This window comes from Bombus vosnesenskii, unplaced genomic scaffold, assembly GCF_011952255.1.
Source record: "Bombus vosnesenskii isolate JDL3184/JDL3185 unplaced genomic scaffold, Bvos_JDL3184-5_v1.1 scf7180000014105, whole genome shotgun sequence".
NCBI lineage: Eukaryota > Metazoa > Arthropoda > Insecta > Hymenoptera > Apidae > Bombus > Bombus vosnesenskii.
Genome location: NW_022883371.1, coordinates 851283 through 875808, shown reverse-complemented (window position 1 = coordinate 875808; position 24526 = coordinate 851283). Strand labels below are relative to the sequence as shown.

The following is a 24526-nucleotide window of genomic DNA, read 5'->3' as shown; positions in this document are numbered from 1 at the left end:
ATATCACAAATGGTCGATTTGTTCGAAACTAGAACACTAACAGCTAGCTTTCTGAATTTAATTTCTACATTGTTTTAATAGGATCATAGCCCTTAACAAAGGTAAGTTTACCAGGCATATTTATAAAGCTTGGTCAAATAATTGGACGTACCGATTCTTAAGGAAATGCCTCCTAGTTAGTTTCCAGCTTAAATTTGTGAAAATATTTATGGTTACGGAAAATTTAAACGAAGGAACATTCAAAGGACCAAACTTCGAAAATTTTTGCTTTTCCACTAGAAGAAACGATTCAAAGTAATTTTCAATCCAACAAAACTGTGTTTATACCGTATCCGAAAACCAGGGAAATTCCTTTTAATTTTATTAAATTTACTGTTGCTTTTCTTCTGCCTCGACTCGTCGCGTTATTCGAACGTGCAATTGAAACAGCATCGGATTGATCATGTGCCGAGAGGACTAAACGAAGAGCATCTTGTTTACCTGTTACTATCAAGAAAATTGTTGCTTCAACCAGATAACAGCGTATTTTCAGCACGTTCGATCCTCCGCCTATTCCTTTAACGAGTTTTAATCGCGCCAAAGTGGATGGAATAATTATCTAAAAGGACCAAGAAGGTAAACACGGAGGAAGTAACGTTTTCTTTACTCAAGACAAAATACGTTTGAACGTTCTCTTCGCTACTTTCCAAAGAAGCGAGAAAATTAAGGAAACGATACTAAAACCAAGTCCAGGCATACGTTTTGTCCTGTAAATACACAATTTTCACTGCAGCTTGCAAAAGCTTAATCAAACTAGCGAAAACTATCCTCTTAATCATCGACATACACCGACTAATTAAATTCTGGTTAAATATTATACTATTCGATAGACACGCCCGTAACAAACCTACTTTCCAGGGTGAACAGCCCTAACTTCAGCGTAATTAGATTCGTTGATCCATCTCATCTCTCAACTTTCCATTTTGTCTTTTCGCTTCTCCCTCTTCTCTTCTATCTTCCGTTGCACTCGTTAACAAACCGTTTTACATTAATCTTTCTATGCTCGATTGCTATTCTATATGCTATTCTATGTTCGATGCACCAACTACTCATTGCGTCGATCATCTGCCTTTTATTCTATAATATCAGTGTCGTTCATTCTTAACGATGAAACTCCAGATCTTTTTCTTCGGAACAGAAACGATTTTAACACTTTGACTGCTACGCCAAAATCACATGTTTCGCTCAGGACGTCACGGGAGTATTTTTATTATTCAAAGCATATAATGGCAAAATAATAATAAATTGATGATGTAAGACAACATTCTTCCCCGATGGACCGTTTATCTTATTGGTGGTCACGGGTGACCACCGTGGCGCCTTGCTAACAGTTGATAGCGACATATTATAACAAGGCTTCGTTTATTTCAACAAACCATTCGCATTCGTTGTTTCGTCGCAAGCAGAACGTCCAGAATATATCGTTGAAACGTGTAGAAGATATTAGTAAACGGTATTTGCTCATTCTATATACAGGGCGGTTGGTAACTGGTGATAGAAGCGGAAAGGGGTGATTCTATGCGAAAAAGAAGTCGAAAATATAGAAAAAAAATTTTTTTTTTAATTTTTCCATCGAGACAACGATCTACAGTGAGATCCGTTATAACGTACCGCACGCGTACCGAACGAAAATTCAAAGTCGATTTTCTCGAAAACAAAGCCTCAAACGAAAAATTTTTATTCTATATTTTCGATTTCTTTTTTCGCGTAGAATCGCCCCTTTTCCGCTTGTACCACCTGTTACCAACCACCCTGTTTAATAGTAAGGTATGTTCATCTATATATAATAGTAAGGTATGTTCACACTTCTAACTTCGATTATAGGATTATAAACGTAGCGGCACAGGAATCAAGGGACGACGCGAGTCGAGAGCGACTCATGCTATTGTTTTACCTCAGGACATTGACTCAGCCTTGACGCAGAAATGAAATGATAAACAAACTCCGGGCAAAACAATGTCGCCGCTACATGCAACCATCGAATGAAGACGAATTTGAATTTTCCGACTCTCTCCCGACCAGTATAAACAAACGGACGCGATCGCGAGCGACAGAGTATCGAACAGTATCTCCGAGTATCTCACGAGTATTTATCGAGTTACGCGACGAGCATTTACGAGTATTTATTCCGCTATCTTATTTCGCGATTTGTACTTTATACTAACGACTCACGTATTCGGATGTACGTTAATTTATTTATTTAATCGAAATATATTTGACGGGTTGTGACAGCAATTTCTCGCTCTCGTTATTTCGCATTATCTATCCTCGAACAATCCTCCACATAAAGCAGCATTTACGATTATTTTCTAAGGTGTGTTTATAACAATATTCGTAGATTGCCCCTCAAAGATATGGATACAAACACAGTGTACCGTTAGATGCAAGATTTGTTCTCATTTTTTTTTTATTGATGTTCTAATAAAAATGTTTAATTGTTCAATGGGGCACCTTTTATTTCAAAGTATCTTCCATTTATCGGTTATATTCAAAATGCCCTGACTGTCAATTTTCATTCAATTTTTACAATTGTAAGAAGTTGAAGCGCTCCGGTCACCAATGACCAATGACCAATGACCAATGATATCGTATATGACCAACGTGGCAGTCAAAGTGTTAATGTGTTTGCAGCGGGACCATTACAATGGGTGATTAGCAACTCGGTTGAAATTCTCGGTTTAGTCTCATCATTTTTAAAGGACACAGTGTGTATCATTTATTATATTACCTTGGCTAAGGTTTGCTTAATTCAGATACTTGGTGCTAATTTACCGAGATTTCCAGCGTATTAATTAATTATCGTTCTGGTGGTATTAGAGTTTTTAGAATAACGCGCGGCGAGCTTTCCAAACGAAAATAAAGCTTCTAAGTGCACATACTTTCTCCGAATGGCCGAGTGAGTTTACGTTCCGCAAAAGGAACGCGCGTCGGTCCAAGGTAATGCGCTTGCGAAACGTAACAGCCTACGCGTACATACTTGAAATAACTATTTAACATAGCTGCACGCACCAAACTTGAAATTAAATTCATATAAAGTTACTTATTCGTGTTAGAATTTTTATTCAATTACGAGAATAACTGGTAGCTATTATAAATTATGGGTACGTATTAAAATTTGTTTTATCGTTGCAACTGATTCTTAATCGAGAAATGAATTTTAATTTACCAATTTAATCTTCAGCTTTTCGCTAAACTTTAATTTTGATTCTATCGCTTATCCTTGTAATTCTGCCGAGTGCTTTTGAATTTAGGACAAAGATACTTCGTAAGTTACTTTCTACCGACAGATTTATGGATCTGTAATAAATATCGGACACGTACTACCTCAGAAAGAAATGTAGAAACTACGGAGAAGAGAAAAGCTAAATGTGTATATACTTTTGAGAAATGTTTCTACGTAGAAAATAGTTCACAGAATGTAGCGTTCTTAGAATAATTAAACAGCAAATTTTGTATGCTCTTGTAATAATAAATTCACTGCTTTATTTTACGCTCGAACAGACACGTGCATGAACATTATTTGCGTGCATCTATAGTACAAGGTCGGGAATAAATCTGACAAACATTACAACTTACAACAAAAGTGTTTGAATAAATTTGAATTCATTTCTATCAAGAAACATAATCAAAAAAGATTTCTCAAAGCTATTTTCTTCTTCAAGGCTGTAAGTGCGACAATTCTATTATGCGTCAGACAAAGTTAAACACAATTCACTGTCACGTACATAACATGAAGCGCCATTGGATAGATACTTAGATATGATAAGGTGCAAAAATAAAATATAAAATATCGGCCACTCAACCCAAATAGCCGAATGTATATGAAAGTGTACCAGGTAAATGAAAGTATCAAAATCTTCAAACGAAGGCTTGGTATTTCGATGTACGCGAATAAAGGAAGGGCCTGAAATTACATTCGTGATTGCAAATGATCTTGTTAGTTGGCTGATCATGCCGAATACCTTCGTACCGTGCTGCTATCGTTGTTACACAAGTTACGCGACCTGATATTAACATTTCGGTGTGTACGTTGTTGTTTAAACCTCATTTACTGCGATTAGCATTACTTTACATGCTCGTGCAGTTTTGCATATAGTAATAATCGATCGTAAATATTCATGCGAAGAAATAGAATGTTTTCTCTCCCTCCCTTTCGTCGCATTTCTTGCGATTACCACGTGCATTCTTTGTATTTTTTAACCTTTACTGATCGTTAATAATGCCGTTCAATTATGCACGAAAGCTCAATTAACATAAAATTTAGTGCAAAAGGAAACTTTCTCAAGGAAAATTCCCGCTTTTAAATTCATCGCGTCGCTGTATTCTAAACGCGTAGAATATTTAAACGCTCGATAACTCACGCGTAACTTTTACTTGCGCCGTTAACGATTATGCGTTTCGTATTGCTGCCCTTTAAAACGTTTCCACCCTATCAAAAACAATTCGTTAAAATCCAATACATCTTACCTGGTATTCGTATTTTATGCCGCTTTTACAAATAAAAAAACGAACACATGAACGCGCATGTCACGACTTTACTGTTTCACGGATGCTGCGGTTTCGTTCTTCTGCCAAGAAAAGGACATTTTCCTCGTAAAATATCGGAACATAGCCAAAACTATAATATAACTAAAATAGTTATATTAATTATATGTCGGAGATGAAAGGAAAACCGGAGCCTTCCCTTTGCGATTTAGGGAAAAGTCCTCTAATGTTTTAGCTTAGATTTTATCATAGCTGTAATTAAGCAGTTCTTGTCATTCGATCTGATTGTAATTGTTCGAGATTTGTGATAGCGAAATTGGGTTCGAGGTGACAACTAGTCGCTGAACGTAGCCACGGTCACGGGATAAACGTTTTGCCTGACGAAGGTGTGGATCGGTTGTACAGTTCTCCCTAGAAATCACATAGAATTGTACTTTGGAGATGTCGATATAATGGGACACACGTTGTATTGGGAATCAAATTCCAGACAGAAACTGCCTAGCAACGGCCATTGGAACTCTCGATGCTTCCAGTGAGCATATAACAAACAAATGCAGTCGTACAGCGAGAAAGATTTTCATCAGATCATCATTCGTGTGACCGCCTTGGAAAGTGATACATTGAGCAGTTTACCGAGTGTCTCAGCAATCGTATTTTTGTGTCTAAAATTATTCTACGCATAGTAAAGAGTTATCCCGTTGACCGTGGATTCGTTTGAACCCAAGTACATTGTTAATAGCGTTTATTAAACTCATTATTCGTTAAAACTTATTATTTGTAAAACCTATTATTCGTTAATCTCATTATTCGTTAAACTTATTATTCGTTAAACTTATTATTCTTTAATCTAACCATTAATTAAACTTATTGTTTGTTAATCTTATTATTCATTAAACTCAATATTCATAATATTTTGTAAAATCTTGTATAAACGCGTAAATATAATCTCTGTTTTGTAAAACGATGGCTAATTCAAACGAAGAATCGTTACGCGCCTTAAATTCTGTTAACCCGGCATATATAACCGTGTAACTATAATGTTAGCTACATATAAATGTAATATAACTATATTTGACTTCTACAAAGTCTTCATCAGTTACGTCTTTCCATTATCTTCTACTTCTAACTACTTTAAATTTGTCCATTTTTAGTCATACAGCATCTTCAAATATAAAAATAGTAAAAAATAATGCTAAATAAAGATAACGTAAAAATGAAAGCGCCAGAGCTATTCCAGATATTTGATAGTGCGGATAGTATCTGATAAGCACAATGGAAGTGTTCTAAATCAATGTCAAACAACACAAATACTAATCTACGATTTGCCAGTCCCGTGTAGGTCTCCGAACGAAATGAGAGTAATTAAGCTAATCGATGTAATTTAGTATGTGAATTACGGTATTCTACTAGATTGTGATTTCGACAAACTCGAAAGATCGATCTACGCTTTATTGCCCCATTGCTTTATTACGCATTGGATTGTTGTACCGATATAGAAGGGCTCCGTTACAAGCTTTAACGCGTAACTGTTAATTAAAGCTGATTGTATTGTTAATATAGTCCATAAAGAACATAGCATAAAACGTAGACATAATTCCTTGGGTGAAATCACGGAATAAAAATGGTAAAAACGTATCGAATAGATGTTGGTGTCGTTCAGCTTTGCTCTCGAGTTTCAACTCTTTTTGTGCTTTGCCTGCTTCCTTTTTATATCTGCGCAAGAAGCGCCATTAGTATGTTCTAATGTTTCTGATTAAAAAGTAGATGGAAACCACTTATCGTACTCGTTTCATAAGTGTTTAAAAATGGCAAGATTTTATGTATCGTAGAAGCATTGATTTAGAAACGTTTCACGTAAAACAGAAATATTAATCCTAACGTTTAGCATTTATAAGTGTTCGAACGATGTAAGACGAATGTATCTTGTTACTAATTTATTATCTTTTTCGAAAGAAACAGTTGTTTAAGTTTCACTGGAATTTTTCTCTGTAATTTTTCTATTATCTCGAGAAACATGTAAACCGTTTTCTTTATTTTTGAACTGAAATTGCATTAAGAAACACAATCCTTTAAACCTTACTTCTATAATCTCTAAACTTTATACTATTTAAACTTTATCTCGACATAATTCTCTTTTCCATCTACCCTTTTCTATGAAACTCACGAAGCTTAAAGAATGGAAGGATGATCGAAACTCAGTTTTATTTAATATTAATCTTCGTAAATTTCCAACGAAGTATTACTTTTTCTTACACGCTCTTTTCTAAATATGTACAGGTGCCATTTTTATAGTGCCATTTTTTACTAAAAAGAATAATTACCATTGTAGATTCTTTATAAAAACCGATCAGCAAATATACGATCTACCTAAATAACACGTAAATTTAACGTTACATAACCACGATACAAGCATCGAAAATATATCAATTATGCAAACGATAGAATCACATACCAACAGCGAAAATCAATGCCATCGATCTCATGACTTCTGTATTTGGATATCGGCTTTGTGGCAAACAAAAATCAACAGCAAACAGTAAATACTATAGGAAACAAGGCAACTGGGATTTTCGAGCAATTTTAAACGATAAATTCCGCTATCTCTGAAGGAAAACTTCTTTCGAAATTGTCTTACATCCAACAAACGGATCATTTTCTTTAACGAGATCGGGGAACTCGAGATTTCTATCCTCCCTAGCAGAGCTCACTGGCCTTATTGTTTCAACGATATCCCGACGTTCTTCGACAACGCGAAACGACCCGGTAAGAAACCGTAAATCGAACGATCGACTTGAAATTTACGACCAGCCATGGATCCGTTTTTATTATAAACCGATATAGATAAGAACCATCGTGTGGACTGGTGTGATCAACTGTAAAGCCTCGTTCAGATTATTCCAGTCACTTGAATCTAAACAATTTCACTTCAACTTTGTACTCGTACGAGTCCACACGTGCGAATCCAAGCTTGACTCGATGCCAACGCGACTCGTTCTTAAATAAGTTGATCAATTTGAACGAATCTGTTCCTTTTTGGGCGTCGATCTCCTGGATAGAGAGACGTGACTGTTGAAAGGTAACAGTTTTCTTTAAAAGTTTCCTTCGGAAGAAAAATTACCCAATCGATAGCTACCGAGGTCCATTGCAAAAAAGTTTGTAACTTCATTACCACTATGAACCGTTTGAACAGAGAAACATCGAAGAAGGGAGAAACTTTGGAGAGAAACTTCAAGCGGGGTTGAAGCCAGAAGCGTAATTATGTTGATACGGCTGGAACGCTATTGATATTTGTGAAAATTAAAGGTAATGACATTAAATTGGCTGTAGTTGGGATTTTTTTTTCAAAGTTCATTCATTCTTCTTTCAACCTAGAGAATAAGAGAACCTTTGAAAAACTTATTTTCTTTTAAGAGACTACACCTGTTTTACCTTTTCTTTCCGCCTTTGTAGAATACCGTTCCTTGTATCCTTCAAAATACCAGAACAAAGATGCAAATAGATGTAAATAATTTTTCAAGACATCTCCTTCTATTGTAATCTATGAAAAACGAAATAATTTGTGCTGTTTAAATGGAACTTTAATTAATATCACGAAGTTATTTCCTTACGCATTATAGAATATATAAAGCAAAATGATCCACGATATACGCATCAAATGTTAATTGACTTCTCGGAATTATGTCCTTCTAACGTAGCGTACATACATATATAGGATGAAGTAATTTGTGGTGTTAAAGTTAAACTCCGATTAATAATGTTAGGTGTTTATAACGTAGCTATAACCGTATAAATTCAATTTCGAATGGCACGTATCAAGAATCAGATAGAGACGGGTTGGTTACATTTGAACCTGTGTAAGATAAATCAGATCTAGATTAGGTATAACTGAACCGAGCCGGGTTTGAACTACATAGAACTATATTGGACTATGTTTCCGGAGTACATCTAAATTAGTTCTCAGTTACATCTGGATAACGAGCGATCCAAGTAGAAGTTCAACAAGAAGGAAATTACTTCCCAAGAATGTGGAACTGCTTCGACGAAACTACTTCCAATGGATGTCATTGACATTGCGTGAAGAAAACATTTCATTTGTAACATCTTTCACACAGATTACGAATCAACTAATTATCCGACTTCCTACGAAATCATAAAATTATAAAATAGAAGTCTATTAACATGTAACTAAATTATCGTGTGCAAGAGAGCGTAGATTTTCAAAAAGAAATATATTGTCAGCCCTTGCTGTCCTAATATTTACGGTGTATAGCGTACGTAAAACAATAAACCAACCGTAGTAACGCTACAATCACCACTACCATTAAATCCATTAACAATTAAAAAGGGAAGCTGCTCCGTCTATTCCACAAACCCAGAATCCACTAACCAAACGCGTATCCTTTTCTAATCCAGGAAAGATCATTCTCCTCGCCATTAAACGGCCCATTCTGTGGCACGAAAGTCCAAGTTCCAGTAGTATAACCCGCGTTATGGCGCGACAGGCCACAGTCTCCGTTATGGCTGCAACGTGAAAAGGAAGGAATGGAAAAAAAGAAAGGTAAAAAGGGAAGAATGGAGGAAAGAGTATGGCGGTTGGCCACGAGTCGTTAAAGTTTCGCAAGATAAACGACGAGTGGCAGCAAGCTAGAGGACGAGTGATATTACGCGCGAAAAGGCGCTCGAGCTTGCACGACCTAGAAATGGTTTACCGTCTACGTCAATGCCGAGCAACGGAGAATAAGGTTTAAACGGGATAGTAGGCAGCCACTTTAAGGCTGGCGATAAAAAAACAGATCGACCGACCGACCCGTCTTCCTGCCTCGAGAGCGGTGGCGAGTGTTATTTTAGAATTAAGGGCAACTGCCGACGCGGCAATCGTACACAAGGCCGATACACAATCGGAAAAACAACGTTTGTCGATGATGAGTCTGGTTCCGAGAGGAAATTATTGTTCCAGGTGTGCGCCGTTCCAAATAACAGCGATGACCGACATTTGGTATCCAGGAATAGTTTAATAGGTTTCCGGAGACGCGAGCCGTTGATGATTCATAATTGTTCGTTACAGATACGACGTTTCGTTGGATCGCTGTCTTGGGGAGAACGCAAGAGAGAAATATGATAAATACACTTTTATTGATTTTCTGGCTTTGATGTTGGTATATGATTAAACAACTTTAATACGACACAATTGAAAACAATCTGTTCGGTCCAAAGATACGTGTCTTAAAAGTAACTGATAGGTTGATGTTTCGTGGAAGCTAAATAATATAGGTATAATTATTATTACTACTTAACGCGAGGAATAATATTGTTATTCGAATGATGAAAGTATAATATAAATGTTCTTGTTTGTACGAGAGAACAAACGATGGCGCTAGGAATTACAAGAAGACATTTTCCACATGAATTCGTCATCACTGAAGGAAACAGTCAGCAAAATTGAATTAACGATCGTCGACGGTAAGCACGGAAGACAATTTACAGGGGACTTTTTGCTCGAAGACTTTCGATTTATGGGGTACGAGTTTCACCTCGTTCTCAGAAGGTAATGAGCTGGAATCTTAAAGACGTAACGATAGAACGTTCAAATGAGTGCAAAAGTTTAAGCGAGGCACTATCAATTTTATAGAACTTTACAAGTCGAGCATAAATCGTTCAGATTCGTTTACATTCGATTCGTGTTCGTTTACATTTAAATTGGCCACTGTTTATACAGTTACATGATATAGTTCAACTATGTAGAATACGATATTACTTGTAATCTAAGCAAAAAGCTTAATCGTTAAACAAAAGTTCATTAATAGGTGAAATTTTTGTTATGAAATATTTGTCCCCCTTAGGAAATATTTGTGTAAAAAATATTCAATCTGAATTACGTGGGAGATCAAAATTACGAACACATGATAATAACATCTAGAATAAGCTTAAAAGCACATATACATTGCGTGTCATCATTCCTTACGCAAATATTCAAGGTTTTAACCTTCAACTTGTTGACGTGTTCTAAAGGCCATTTTTGTTACACGAAACCTTAAACTAATTTTGGAAGGTACAAAGTCATTAAAAATAATCTATTCGAATCAAATCATGTTTCGGAAAAAAATGTAATAAAGTTAAACATAATCGTTAAAACATCCGAAGACAATCATTACTATAGAACATAACCATCGTTGAATTAACTGTCATTACCTTTTATACGCCTGATTCAATCGCATTATGCACACACATTACGAACCAAATTGCCAAAAAACATTAATTTCAAAAAAGATAATAAAACGAAATGGACATCATACCTTTGAAACGAAGTATACGTAAATCTGGTGATTTTCTTCTGAAAACAACAATTGGTTGTTTTTTGATAACGTTCTTCGAAAGATCTATCTCCGCGACGATCAACATTAACGATATTAAGCAATTTCGCGACACTTTCTGCGAAATCGTCTCGACCCTTTCTGTGCCGGTAAGCAATTTCCACTGAAACTACTAGCCGCCGGCAAAATTTGAAAATTGCCGATCTTGATTGACCGACTATTCCAGTCGCTTATGAAACGTAATCTGCCAATCAGCTTCTCCCGCGTCCTCCTCTGTATACTATACACTAATGCACGTTATCCACAAGTAATACCGGGCTGCGCTACATTTCCAGAAACTACTACGACCTTTAATCTTTATTTAGAGCTTTTACCGTCTTGGAGGATTCGATGCATAAATTCCACACAGTTCGTCCGTGAAATTGTTCAAGAAACACTGAATTCCTCGAACGATACACGTGCCGCGAAATAATCCTATTTTGATTGGTATACTTTCAAAATATTCGATGCGTCGATAGTGGCGCCCTAATAAAATTTTTACATTTTGTTCTATAGTGATTGAACTATGCAACAGATTCTAAAATGCCGCGCAATCTTTTATGCGTTGCCAAATTCTTTTCACAAAATTATTTTAATCCTTTATATTCACAGTTGCTTGAAAATTAAGAAAGAAATTTTCTTCCTTCTGAAAATTTGAAACTTGCAGATATTACGATGGTAATGATGCTCCATACACTAGTTATGCATACTTTACATTGTCAAAAGGAGGTTCCAACGAATGGCTTATCTTTGACAAATATTAACATTGTCAACAGTCTCTACTTTGTTTTCGCGATAAAGTCGTTCTAAAAAATCGTAATGCAATTGCTTTTCAAAGAGCCTTAATTGTATTGCATTATTCAAAATGAAATTATGGTTAGAAAAGTCGTAGTTAGTTTAAGGCAATATTTGGAAAACGATTTCTTTTGAGATCATAGCCTGAAGTAATTCTTTAATAACTAAATGAGCTTATAAATAAAATTCATGTACAAAGTATTACAAAACGCATATTTTATATTTTTTTAAATAGTTATTACAACGAAAAAGATTGAAGTATTACATGTAATATACATAAAAATATATGATTAAATAGAGAGAGAATTATAAAAGTATTATTTATGATCTTACATACCAAAGTAACTGTTTAATAAGATATATTTTATTTTATTTCAGTTTTTAAAGATAAAAAAATAAATACTATTATCATTTCTAAATATAATTTCACACATATTTTACTTTGAAACTAAGTAAATTATATTAATCAAATAATTTATTTAGAGATGTCTTATCGCAATATATTTTATTATATCTCTCGCTACAAGAATTATTTAAATTGAACAATTTTATTAGACATATTTCGAGTGCATGTAAGGCACGTAAATTGTGAGATTATAAACATTTAGTAAGAATAGAGTTACTAATTTTTTCAAATACAAAGATGTTTAATAACAAAATGTCAATTTTGTTACAGGACGCGACCGATAAATATTTATTTTACATACCACGCAAGAATATTGTATTTTCTGTGTTAGATGAAAGTTACTATAAAAATATAATGTGCAAAATTACTATAATACATATATATGTTAAATAGCTTTTAATCTATTTAAATATAATCTTCGCCAAGCTTAATATTTTTGTACATTATTAACATAACTGCCTCTCTGAGTATAAGTACAAACTAATGAAATTCATAAAAATTTTTTCTGGTATATAGGTTCTGTATTCAAAACATTTTATCATTGCATCAGTTGGGTCATAATATAATAATTGCTCATTCTGGATCAAATGAACACTTCTCCCTACTTAATAAATATTCGTTGCTGCGATGGTTACACTTGAATGTCAAATTATATAATTTACTTGTAGTCAATAAATCTGAAAATATTTAAAACATTCACCATCACGGTTTTTGCGTATCATCTTGTGTCTCATTTTCAACTTCATCATTACATATGTACATTGAATCTGAAGTATTTGCACCTAGAACAAAATATGTTTGTGAAAATATGTATTAACAATAAGTAATCCCTTTTTCCTTCAAAGTTGACAATATCATATTATTAACATCATCTTAATATATTTCCAAGTTCATTTTTATTCCTAAGCTAATTTACAATAACATGTGTAACATTGTAGAGTATAATAATTTTAGAACAAAAATAGTTGCTTTAATCTATTCTAGTTTTATAAAAACTACAGATAATACTTCGTGACTGTTACTTATTTATTATTGCAAAACAAACAAAGTAACCCATTAAATATACTATTGCTAGAGAAAATATAAGGCCAACTATAAATTCAATTGAACATCAAATATCAGAATGTTTCAAACACAGATACATCTTGAAATAGAACTTAAAGCCAAATATAAAACCGAGATATTTTCAATGTTATTTCTAGATACTTATTTTAATATTTATTTATATATTTTTATGTTAAAATCTGAAACATATTTGATATAAAATTCAATGAAAATTTGCCTTCTCCTTCTTCAAATAATAATAAATTTCAATTAGTATGGAATGTAACGTAAAATTTTGATATAATTAAACTTGAAATGATAGGTAATAATCTAATGATTGTAATTACACAAACAACAATAAGTGTTAGTATGTTAGATACCAGGTGGTACTGCCAGCAGCACCTTACATGCAACCGTTTATCATGCAAAAGTAACAAGACACATTTATACATATCTGATTATGCAATATACTATAAAGTAACTTTTCTTAGCAGGCAAGCTTCATCAGTTTTTACGTAATGCACAGATTATAATGTTAAATTCATACATTTCCCAATAATTGTTAAAGCATGAATATATCATAAAGCATAAATATAACATAAATAAAAGACCAATGATAGAATTAAAATAAAAATAGATAGTTGAGAGTGGAGTCCTTGTCGAAATAAAATTAAGCAAAATAATTGAAAAATGTAAGAGAATTATGACTTACAAAAATTAATATAAATGAGAAGATAAGTTCGATAATCAATTTCAATGTTCAACATTGATCAAATTTTTCTATGTTATTAATGATCTAAATCAAAATACAAATGGCCATTGAAAATGTAAGATATAATTAATTTAAATTAGATTACTACAAGATTGATTTATAATATCTCAAAAAAAAAAAAAAAATTAATTTTAATAATTACAGTATTCTTTGAATTTATTGTTATTTATCATTTAAATATAGCAAATAAAATTTATAATCTAACTTTTTCAAATAGCAGGTTATAACAATTTTTGAACTTAATAAACTGATTATCGTATCAAATGAAAAAAATTTGAAATCATGAAAATAAATTATGTACCAGATTTACAGCACTCTATCAGGAAAGGCCCAATGATGCCATTTATAAATATGTTGATTCAGCTTGCCCATTATTCTTAGAATCTAGATACTTGTCTGCAAGAAAGATGTATCCATATTATATAAAATTAACTTCATATTGATTTCACGTTAGACCTGTTAAAATATTTAGTGATAGGCATTTGAGGCGTTTCACAATCTCGAGGCGATTCGAAATTTCTTAATATCCTGGAAATTCGAATCACTTCGAACATAATTAAATTCTTAAAACCCTTGAAAATCATAATAAATATTAAATGTTAAAGCTTTATAAATGTGAACTCTTTAAAGTTTCAAGAAATCTTAGAAATTTCAGAGCATAAAATAAGATAGAAACTTTATGAAATAAATTTCAACTTACTGATAGATACTTCAAGGATTCAATCCCTAGCAAATTGTGAAAATATGTTAAAATACAAGACGTATCATGATTCTTTCAAGAATTTAAAGCATAAAATCATGTTCGAAATAATTTGAATCCTTCGCTACACTTATATATGTATTCGAAGTGATTCGAAGTATTTCGGAGTGCATCACTAAGAATATTACATTAATTTTTCTAATATAGGATTTACTATTTATTATTTACAATTTATTATAAAAACAAAACAAAATATAAAAACTGAAATGTTAAAAGTATAAAAAAATATAGGATAAATTTACGTTACCTTAAATAGTAAATCCCTTTAGTAATATTCACAATGTTTCAAATTTATCAATATGCCTTACATGATTATTTTAGAAAAATATTTTTAAACAAAAGCAAAATTATATTTATTTATTTATGAGGATGATAACAATGTCTTTTAACAGATTAAGCGCCATGGTATTAATAATCAAAGTAAATAAACAAAAGAGGAAAATGTGCTTTTTTTATTGGTGATTTAACAATCATCTGTAACAGTCACCTTCTGATGAAAATAAATCCATAAGCTTGATACTTTCAAGAAACATTTATTTTAAAAAACTATCAATTTTAACAAGTTAAGCGCCTTTGATTCTTTGAAAAAAGCAGTTATAGAACAAAAAGACAATTTCATACTATTTCCCTCCATTTTCTTAAACCATACAGCAATTTAGTTTCAAAAATATTAAATAGATAAACATCTTCGACATATTTTTATAGTAAGATGTATGACAAGTTTTATAATCATATTGCATTTAATAATTTCGGGCGCTTAACGTGTTAAAAAAGATGAAGTTATAACATTTTCTTACTTTTTTTCTCAAAAACTGTCCATTTAACTCCAAGCGTGAGAACAATTCATGCACTGTGCAAAAATAATTACATTTTAATCATATCTAGATTATTACTTTCTTTTTATATTTACTCGTGATTTAAAAGACTGATATAATTTTTAATGACAGCCCTTAATAAAAACAATATTCTAACTTCACGCAACGTTTTCCTCTATAGAATGTAAATCAATGGGTAATAAGAAATATGCCTTTAATCTTATTACTTGGTATTAAAAAATTATTAGCAATTAGTAATTTATTTCATGAATAATTCATAAATCTTGCAACTAATATACTACAAGCAATAATGCATTATTTTTTGGTTGAAAAAGATGCTCCCAAAACAAGACAATGAAAAACTTTTCAAAAAAATCATAAAACTTGTACCAACTTGTGTATATGTATGTATGTGTACATCATACATTAAGCTGATTAGTAGCAATTTTCATACGGACATGCAAATATGGTGCTAAGACAGAATTTCGTTTTCATTTTAGATATATGAACGCTGTTTCACTTACCTGCGATCATAAGATCGACTAAGGCTTTGTCCTTTTGTATGTACAATGCTGTAAGGAAGAAAAATAAGCTGCCAATGACTGCCACAAACATTGTAAGAAACAAAGCGTACTGCAAACTGCGAAATTCAAGAAGTGCATTGTCAGCTTGGTCTGTTATGTCTTTTACTTGACCGTCTATACTCAAGTCTGAAAGAAGAACTGTTTTCAGTCCTTCTGATAACTGAAATCAATCAATAAATGTGCCAAAAATTAACAATATAGTGACATAGACAAATATGAAATATATAATTTAATAAAATAAAGATTTAATATATATTCTCGATTTATTTAAACTTGCACAGATATTTACCAAACCAATAAGGTAAGGACTTCCTGCATCTCCAAAGGCATGTGCAATAAGTATCTGGAAAGCTTCTGCTGTAGATCTCCTTGTTGGTATTACTACATACTATAAGATTTCAAAAGAACAATCACTGGAAAAGTGAATTTAATATACAAAATACATAGAACGTAAAAATACAAGGACCGTACCAATAATATATCTGCTACAATAGACCAATTTAAGTTTAATGATAATTGTCCAAAGAATATGAGTATATAACATGCGACAGAGTCTGTATTAGCAGTTATAGTCGCGAAGAACAGTAATGGTACACTAATTAAAAGTCCCGTAGCACATATCAGAGGATCAGTTTGCTGCCACCGTACTCTTAATTTTTGAGCTAGAAGTGAACCCAGTGGCACTCCTATTAAGCCAGCTACCATTCCTATTAATCCAAATTTGTATGCTACACTGAAATAGTTAAAGTAATTAGAAGCTATAATTTCTACAAATAGAATAGCTTAGGTTAAATAAATAAGAAATAAAATAGAAACACACTCATCTGGATCGACATTATGCCCATTAGGATGCAATGCAAATCCTAATTGTAAAAATGTTGGAGCCCACCAAGCTAATGCACCAGCAACAAATGCCACACATGTGAATCCAGCAGTAGAAAGCATAAAACTTCGACTAGAAGATAAAAAAGTAATAGCAATATAAAACACAGATTATATATTTGCTTTAATATTTACTTTTTCAATAATGCCTTGACATCATTTGACCACGCAGTATTTGACAAGTGAACTCCACCTTCCCTCTCTCCTCTAATAGGATCTCTTACTACTGCAAGCAATAAAATAATTGCTATTACACCTAATAATGGAGTAATGCGTAAACCCCATTGCCAAGCACCAGTGGCTCTTGCTGCCTCACCACCTATTATATACCCTAAACCACTGGAAATTAAATTATCTTTAAAATTAACATTAAGTACATTAAAATTATGTTTCTTTATTACTTTAGTATTAAAATTTGAATTTACCTTCCAACAGGAATTGCAAAATAAAATAATGCGAGCATTTTAGAACGCACATCTTTTACAAATAAATCACTAATTATTGTTGGAGCAATTGTGGAGTAACTCGCTTCTCCTATTCCAACAAGTGCCCTGAATAAAAGAAACCATCCAAATGTCTGAAATATAATTTTATTTTGTATAGTATAAGGATTCTTTTTTAAATTAAATTATTACAGTTCTTTGATTTTTGTTAATAACATTCCTAACATTACCTTCATATAGGATCCAATAAATGTTGTTAAACACCATAGAAATACGCCACTACTCATAATAACCTTCCTATTGTAACGGTCTCCCAAATACCCAAATAAGGGTGCAAACACCATATAACTTAAAATAAATGCAGTTTGAAGTAACCCAGATTTATCATTAGTGATTTTAAAATCATGTTTTATCTCCGTTAGTACTCCTGCAACGTTGAAAACAGACTTTACATACCTTTGTACAACACAACTTTTTGAAGCATGACCATAACCTTTAAGATATTATAACGAAATACAGACCAGCGACCGTAAAACGATCCATGTAGTTTATTAAATTAACGAAACACAGTACACCGACTGTAATCCAGTCGATCCTACTGATCATTCTCATTTCCGGAAACATTACTCTTTTTTTTATTCGTCTTTCTCTAGAAGTATTGTGAGCATTTTCAGCGTTCACCATACGATACTCGTACGTCGACACATTTGGAGTGACTGCTTCATCAACCATGACTCGAAAAATTTGTATCGGTGCCAATTATTATTTACAGTGATACAAATTTAATTGCTTATAAAAATATTTTAACCCTCTTGTATCGTAGCATAACCTTAAGCAGATTTCATTTTACGATACAATGAATTTTCACATACTGAAATATCATTACCAACGTACCAACACATTTCTGCCACTTATCTGCGAAGCTAACAAAAATAATTTATATAATATGCGTTTAAATTATGTTCTACAGTTAAATAAGATGCATAACAATAGCATATCACAATTCGTGCCTGTGCCACAATATGTATGTATGTGCAAGTCTGACAACTATTAAAATTCAACATTTCGTTATAATTTCTCGACAGTACTTACATACATCATATTTTATATAGAATTATATAGATATATTTATACGGAATTAAAATAAATCCTTGTCGTTCGCAATATCTTTATTTTGTCATTTAATTTTATCTTAAGATATAATTTATGCTTAATAAGGAAAAATGTAGAAATATTCCAAAGTAGTTAAACGACATTCAAATATTTTTATTGTTGTTAAATAATATTCAAATTGCTTTTACTCATGTTCTTGACTTTATTAGTAGTATTTCAATATTCCTTTCATATATAAAAAACTGATATACATTCAAAGTGTTAGTGTTTACTAACCTGCAACCTGCAACTTTCATTTCTTATGCAGCGATATACATACTTACATGTGTGAGATATACATGTATTGCTTCGTTATGTGTACGTAATTGCATACATATAAAATATGTACAATGTACAGCCATATAAATATGCATACATATTTAAAACAGGTACTCTTAATTTCAAAGACTGCGATCTGAACATGCTAAAATGGAAAAAAATTAAATACGTAGCAATTTTTCTCCAAAATTACCGTTCCAGTTGCATATAACTATATGTGTACTCAATCTATATAATGATGAACATAAATATTATAGAAATATACAATTTCTAATTTCTTTTGCATGTTTTTAATATTGTACTTTTATTGTTGATAGACGCAGTACACAGATTTTACATGAATTCGCTGATTTGAACACACTCGACTTGGTGCCCGGCTAAACATTCTCCTACCAATATCAAATTTACAAACAAACATTCTGTCGCAGAATATTATTCGACTATTGAACATCGTACTGTAAAGACCGGTTAGAGCATGTAATTTTGTGTGAAGTGTGTGACCTATTAATTACATAGTATATATAGTATTCCCTGCTATTCTCATTGCTATCCCGTTATTCTTTACGTACAGCTATTAGGTTTGTCTAATTAATACGTGTTCATTTATTCATTTAATGAACATTATTATAAAAAAAATGGAATATGGATGACAGGTCGACTAACAAATAATCTGATGCCTTCTCATGGAGATTTGGCAATGTTTCATTTATTGTAATGAATGCAGTCTTATGTCTTTTCATTGGATCATTGACTCCGTTTCTTTAAGAAATGTTGCGTCTGTAAAATGTCCACAATTCTTTTACTAAGATCATGGAAATACAAATCACCTGATGGAGTTAAAAAGACAGTACAAGGGTGATCATACGTCAGCAGCTTGCAACATGATTGCAACCTTTCGTCATTAGTCTTGCGTATATTCAAATATGGAGGCATAAATTAACATTTATTAGAGTGTTGTAAACACTCTACTGTGTTGTAAACACGCCTACAGTAACGCGTGTGTCTCGAGAATTTTCTATCATTCTTTCTTTTCTTTCTTATTGATTGCGAACTAGTTAGTAATGTAAATTAGTAAAATACTCTTCTAGTTAAAAATTTGAGATTTTACTGTTTTATGCTTGAATTTGATAAATTACTGTTGCGATATAGGAAGGATGTTGCCAGATAATAATGCCAGATAAATAAGCGATAAATAAATAGAAAGCAGCAATAAAAACTATATCTTTTCAAATCAAAAATGTAGCCTTTATTTTAAAAGATACTTTTCTAACTCTCTTCTTACTTTTAAAATACAATTGTCATATACAAGTATACAATGCTATAATTATAATGAAACACATTTAATCATTTACTTGTTACGAGCGCATTTATGACGGAGGAACATGTTTCTTTAAATGTAATTTACCGATTTGCAGTTGTTTAATCGTTTACGTAAAACATGTTTTTACGCGATACAAGCCATTTTAATCGCATATCTCATTAATGGTTACTATTCTCAATTACATTGAGATAACTTAATGATCACTAATGTCTTAGATATTTCTTAAGTAATATATATTATGTAACGAGTAGAAGGTGTAAATAATGGAAAACAATAATGCAGAAGAATTCATAATAACATATATTCTATATAACACAATACTTACATAGGTATGTCTATGTATATATTTTTTTGAATTGGTATATATTTATATATATAATATAGGTAATAATTGATCATTATTATATATATATAATATATACGTAATAATTAATAAAATATAATGTTTAATAATATTAGTCGTATATGACTATAATATATTATTATCTCGTTCCTTATCATCGTCATCGTCGTCGTCGTCGATCGATTAACTACTTTCTACCATTTATATTAATTCTTTCTATGTGTAATAACAATGATCTCAAAAGGCTTATACAATATTCGGCTAGCGTATAGATAGCTTGAGATTTCTTATTTGTCGTTAAATATTTATGTTTTTTCTTATAATACACATGGTAAATTCATTTTTCGAATCTTACAACGTCATTCTTTTTTTTACTTATCTGTGCTTAATCCTACTTTGCAAATACATTTTCACTGTCGTCACTGCATTATGTTCGATACAATATGAATACAATTTTAAATACAGCTTTTCTGTTTGAAGCGCTCTTTTAACGCACCTATGTCAGTTTTTACGGTCATTTTGCTTCTGCAAAGTATCTATATCGATGTTTTCAAGGATCGATTGTTTCCATTTCGTTACAGACACATTAAGTAGTACAGTCCATGCAACCAATCAGTACATACTTGATGTAATAACCGAAATCTTTCCTCTGTTTTTTTTTGGTATTGGAACAATTGTATCCAAGTAATTTTTTCATCCTGAATCATAAATTAAGAAAATACGAAATCCGTAATTAAAGTATAAAATACGGTATTCCAGTGTAAAATTGATTAAACATGTTATATAATACTTTATGAATTCGAAAGAATCGAACTTCACGATACTGTGTTTAGAGGTTTGATTATACCCTGTCACAAAATTCCGTGTTCGAAATGTCAATGGAAACGAAGATAGAGGGAAGGTGAGCGAGAGACAGACACAACGATACATAATTAATTCAATTGGAAATAGTGAAATGTAATGATTAGGTAATAAGTCCAAATACTTTGTAGTTTGTTGTTTAAATTCTTCATCGTTTTTCTTATCCATCTCGAGATATTAAGTCGTTAATACGTAACGTGTGTCTTCAATAAATACATCGTGAACTTGTAAAGCAACGAGCTTGCATTGTTCACGCAGGTCCACAAATGAACGTTCACAGAATAGAGAGGTAATGACGACGTTAACGATGAAGTTACTGGATGTATGAAATGTAACTCACTTTCTATACTCGTGATTGCTTCGATAACCACATGGTGATTGCAAAAGTGACAAAAAAGAGGTGTTTTGCACGTAACATTTTGCTACGCGCGCAATTGTTCCGTAATTTTGGGTTAGGCCCGTTGCTGCAAGAGAAAAAGTTGTATTATCGAAACGAACGTGTTCGTGTGTTTCCAGTGTGTGTTATAATTCGTCGGTAGAGCTTATTATCGACGGAAACACACGGTGCAATCGGTTACTTTAGCCCGGGTAATAAAAACGATTCGTCGAACAATGCATGCTGTAGGTGTTCCAGCAGGCATGAAAGGCCATATCGGGCGATGCGATTTAGCGACGCCAATGCACCGCTGTTCGTCTCTCGTTCTTTGTGCTAGATTTCGTTGACACGCGTCGGAAAGAGGGCGTGTATAAAAACACAGGACACCTATTGCTATATTAGTGTATTGCAAATACAGGTTTTTGACCCCTGTGTATTGTTGGATTGGTCGACTTGTTGTGACGCTGATAATTCGATATCGTAACAAATATCTACGTGCGATATTTTCACCGTTCGAACGATTCACGAATTATCTTCGTCTTTATTTCTTTTCTTCGTTTTATTATTCTTCAAATTGAATGACCGTGTGTAGAGAACATTTCTTAAAAATGGCTTTGCGTTTAAATATTTATACAATAGTATCGGGTAGTGTTATTTAAAAAAAACGTCGTAAGACGAGCGTGTGTATACCTCTATATATGTATGTATGTATGTATGTAGGAGTATACAAGCACAGGAGTCATTTTGACAACGTACTTTCTACATCGTTATCTACGATCCGCTCAGCTGATCACAACGAACATATATGTACGTTGAATCGGATCGAGTTATGAGCATTCTCAGTATCGGATCGATGTTCTCTTCGATGATATTCACTATTTTGGAAACGCGTCTCGGTCGTGTCGAACGAACATAATTATTGCGCGATGATGACAATTCGTTTCAGGGTACCGTTTGTACGCCCAGTTTTCGATACCCGATAATCCGATCCTGATATGCTTTATTATCTAATCCCGCGTGTGCAACGTTGCAGACCAAAACAGTCTCAGCGGACACACCGCGGAGATAAAACAGTCTTTGCGTAAAAGGAGTCTTCGTATGCGTGGCGCGCGTCGATGTTACGTATCTTAATATTTATTATCTAATAAAACAAATGAAATTCGCCGCCGTCTATTATCTAATTAGTAACGCGTTGGCAATGTGCACTCGAATATGTGCCTTAGTTCCTTGGTATGAACCACGCTTTTTTGGTCTTCGACGCGCGAAGAACGCGGACAAAAATTCTCAAACATAACCTTTTAAAACATTATATATCCTGGAACAATATGTACGAATTACATAGGGTAGTACATCAGAAATTAGAATACTTTCTTCACTGTTAAAGATACGAAAAAATGTAAAAAGTGAAAATTATGTTCGATCGTTACTCGACGCATGCATGTTATGAAAAACAATATCTTGAATTTATGGTTGTATTACAAAAAAAAAAATGGTTAAACCTGTGTAATTTGTAAAATAATATGGTACTTCTAAAAAAAAAATTGTTATTTATCTCAAAAAATGTCTGAATTTTTATTTCTACATTTTTTCGTATCTGCAATGGAAAAGGAAATACTTGCATAATTAGGTGTGTCATTTCTGACAGATCATCTTGTATACATTACCAGTGCTACCAGCGACAGATATACCACTATCTCGTTATATCACTGATTACGTGATACGCGTCGAGAAAAAGCTTCATCCTATACCAATATCAATAATTAATGATTATGTTTTCTTTTCCTAAAGCAATCCATATCACACTGCAGATTCTTACTTTATAGTACGTCTAATAATATCGAAAATTTCGTTGCGCCTCCTATAATTTCATTCTTCAGATATCTATAAATATTGCTAACGATTACTGCAACTACTTTATCGATACAGCTCTACGAATCCAAGAAACTGTTTACGATTAGAAGAAAGATGATATTGAAGATTTTTGTTAATTACTAATCACGTTTCTATGATCGTGTATGTGCGTGTTCGTGTATTAAGAGTGGGTATAGTGACGGGTTCGACGGAATATTAAATACAGTCGCGACAAGTAATTAAGAGCAGCATTTTCAGCAAGCACAAACGAATGAAACTTCAATGGACTGTCGATTGATCGATTAGGGGCACTGTACTCTCTGATATTGACCTGTTCGAATCGGTGTACATACTTAATTTGTGCTCGTAGAAAATTCATCGAAGCTTCATCTCTAAACACTTTCCATTATACATATTTTATTTTCTTTCTCTTTTATTCATTTTTTCGTTTTATGTACAAAGCCTAACGTACAACGAAGTAACCTGAAATTTTACTACATTTTTATAATATTATTCGGGTAAAATATATGTAATTTTGTTAATGTAAAGAATGTTAATTGCTAGTAAATTTATGGAATTAAATAAATTCTTAGAGAAAAGTTTTGTAGGATTTAATATTTCTTATTCTTTTTTTCTATCTAGTATATTAATTAATAATCTAACATCGCAGATATCGATCATGCTTAGGATACAGAAAGATCGTTGGACAGAATCACTTTAAAAATTCGATCGATCAAGGATACACGCCTTTAAATTTCGAAAAGAATTTCACAAAGTGGCTTAAAAACTTTTATTTGGCCGGGTGAATGTCCGAAGCTGCGATTATGTCTCATTATGGCACGAGTAAAAGCGCACAGCGATAAAACTTCCCTCTAGACGTATATTCGCCTTCTTTTATCGTTCTGATAGATTATATATGTATATATGTATATACGCATATTTTTTTGAGCAACAAAATAAATATTATG

The 24526-nt window shown here is 32.7% G+C and overlaps 2 protein-coding genes across 5 annotated transcripts in view; both read right to left on the bottom strand.

Annotated features, from left to right (window-relative positions):
• Positions 1 to 11145, bottom strand: part of LOC117239583 (diuretic hormone receptor-like) — a 75899-nt gene extending 64754 nt beyond the window's left edge. The window contains exon 1 of the mRNA XM_033505287.1: positions 10818 to 11145. Coding sequence (XP_033361178.1) covers positions 10818 to 10923 — 106 coding nt within the window. The 5' untranslated portion in view covers positions 10924 to 11145. The remainder of the gene's footprint in view (positions 1 to 10817) is intronic.
• Positions 11146 to 12159: 1014 nt separating this feature from the next.
• On the bottom strand, positions 12160 to 18781 carry LOC117239582 (protein spinster). Of its 4 annotated transcripts, none has more exons than XM_033505279.1 (10): positions 18765 to 18781; positions 17897 to 18298; positions 17606 to 17802; positions 17358 to 17509; positions 17068 to 17271; positions 16871 to 17005; positions 16522 to 16783; positions 16340 to 16438; positions 15991 to 16210; positions 12160 to 12857 (listed from the first exon to the last, which is right to left on the bottom strand). In XM_033505279.1, the coding sequence occupies exons 2-10, from the start codon at positions 18105 to 18107 to the stop codon at positions 12778 to 12780; spliced, it is 1560 nt and encodes a 519-aa protein (XP_033361170.1). In that variant the 5' UTR covers positions 18108 to 18298; positions 18765 to 18781; the 3' UTR covers positions 12160 to 12777. The 4 variants fall into 4 exon arrangements, with proteins under 4 accessions (XP_033361170.1, XP_033361173.1, XP_033361172.1 ...); XM_033505282.1 differs by lacking the exon at positions 18765 to 18781 and adding an exon at positions 14193 to 14287 and having other exon boundaries at positions 17897 to 18405; XM_033505281.1 differs by lacking the exon at positions 18765 to 18781 and having other exon boundaries at positions 17897 to 18204; positions 18270 to 18403.
• Between the last annotated feature and the right edge of the window lie 5745 nt (positions 18782 to 24526).

What these genes read in the sequence shown, in the direction of transcription:
- LOC117239582 (XM_033505279.1), bottom strand. Translation starts at nt 18,107, where the DNA reads ATGGTTGATGAAGCAGTCACTCCAAATGTGTCGACGTACGAGTATCGT. An exon ending in TTATTGGATCCTATATGAAG is followed by an intron (nt 17,510 to 17,605) that starts GTAATGTTAGGA and finishes ATTATATTTCAG; the next exon opens with ACATTTGGATGGTTTCTTTT. An exon ending in TTGTAGCAGATATATTATTG is followed by an intron (nt 16,439 to 16,521) that starts GTACGGTCCTTG and finishes GAAATCTTATAG; the next exon opens with TATGTAGTAATACCAACAAG.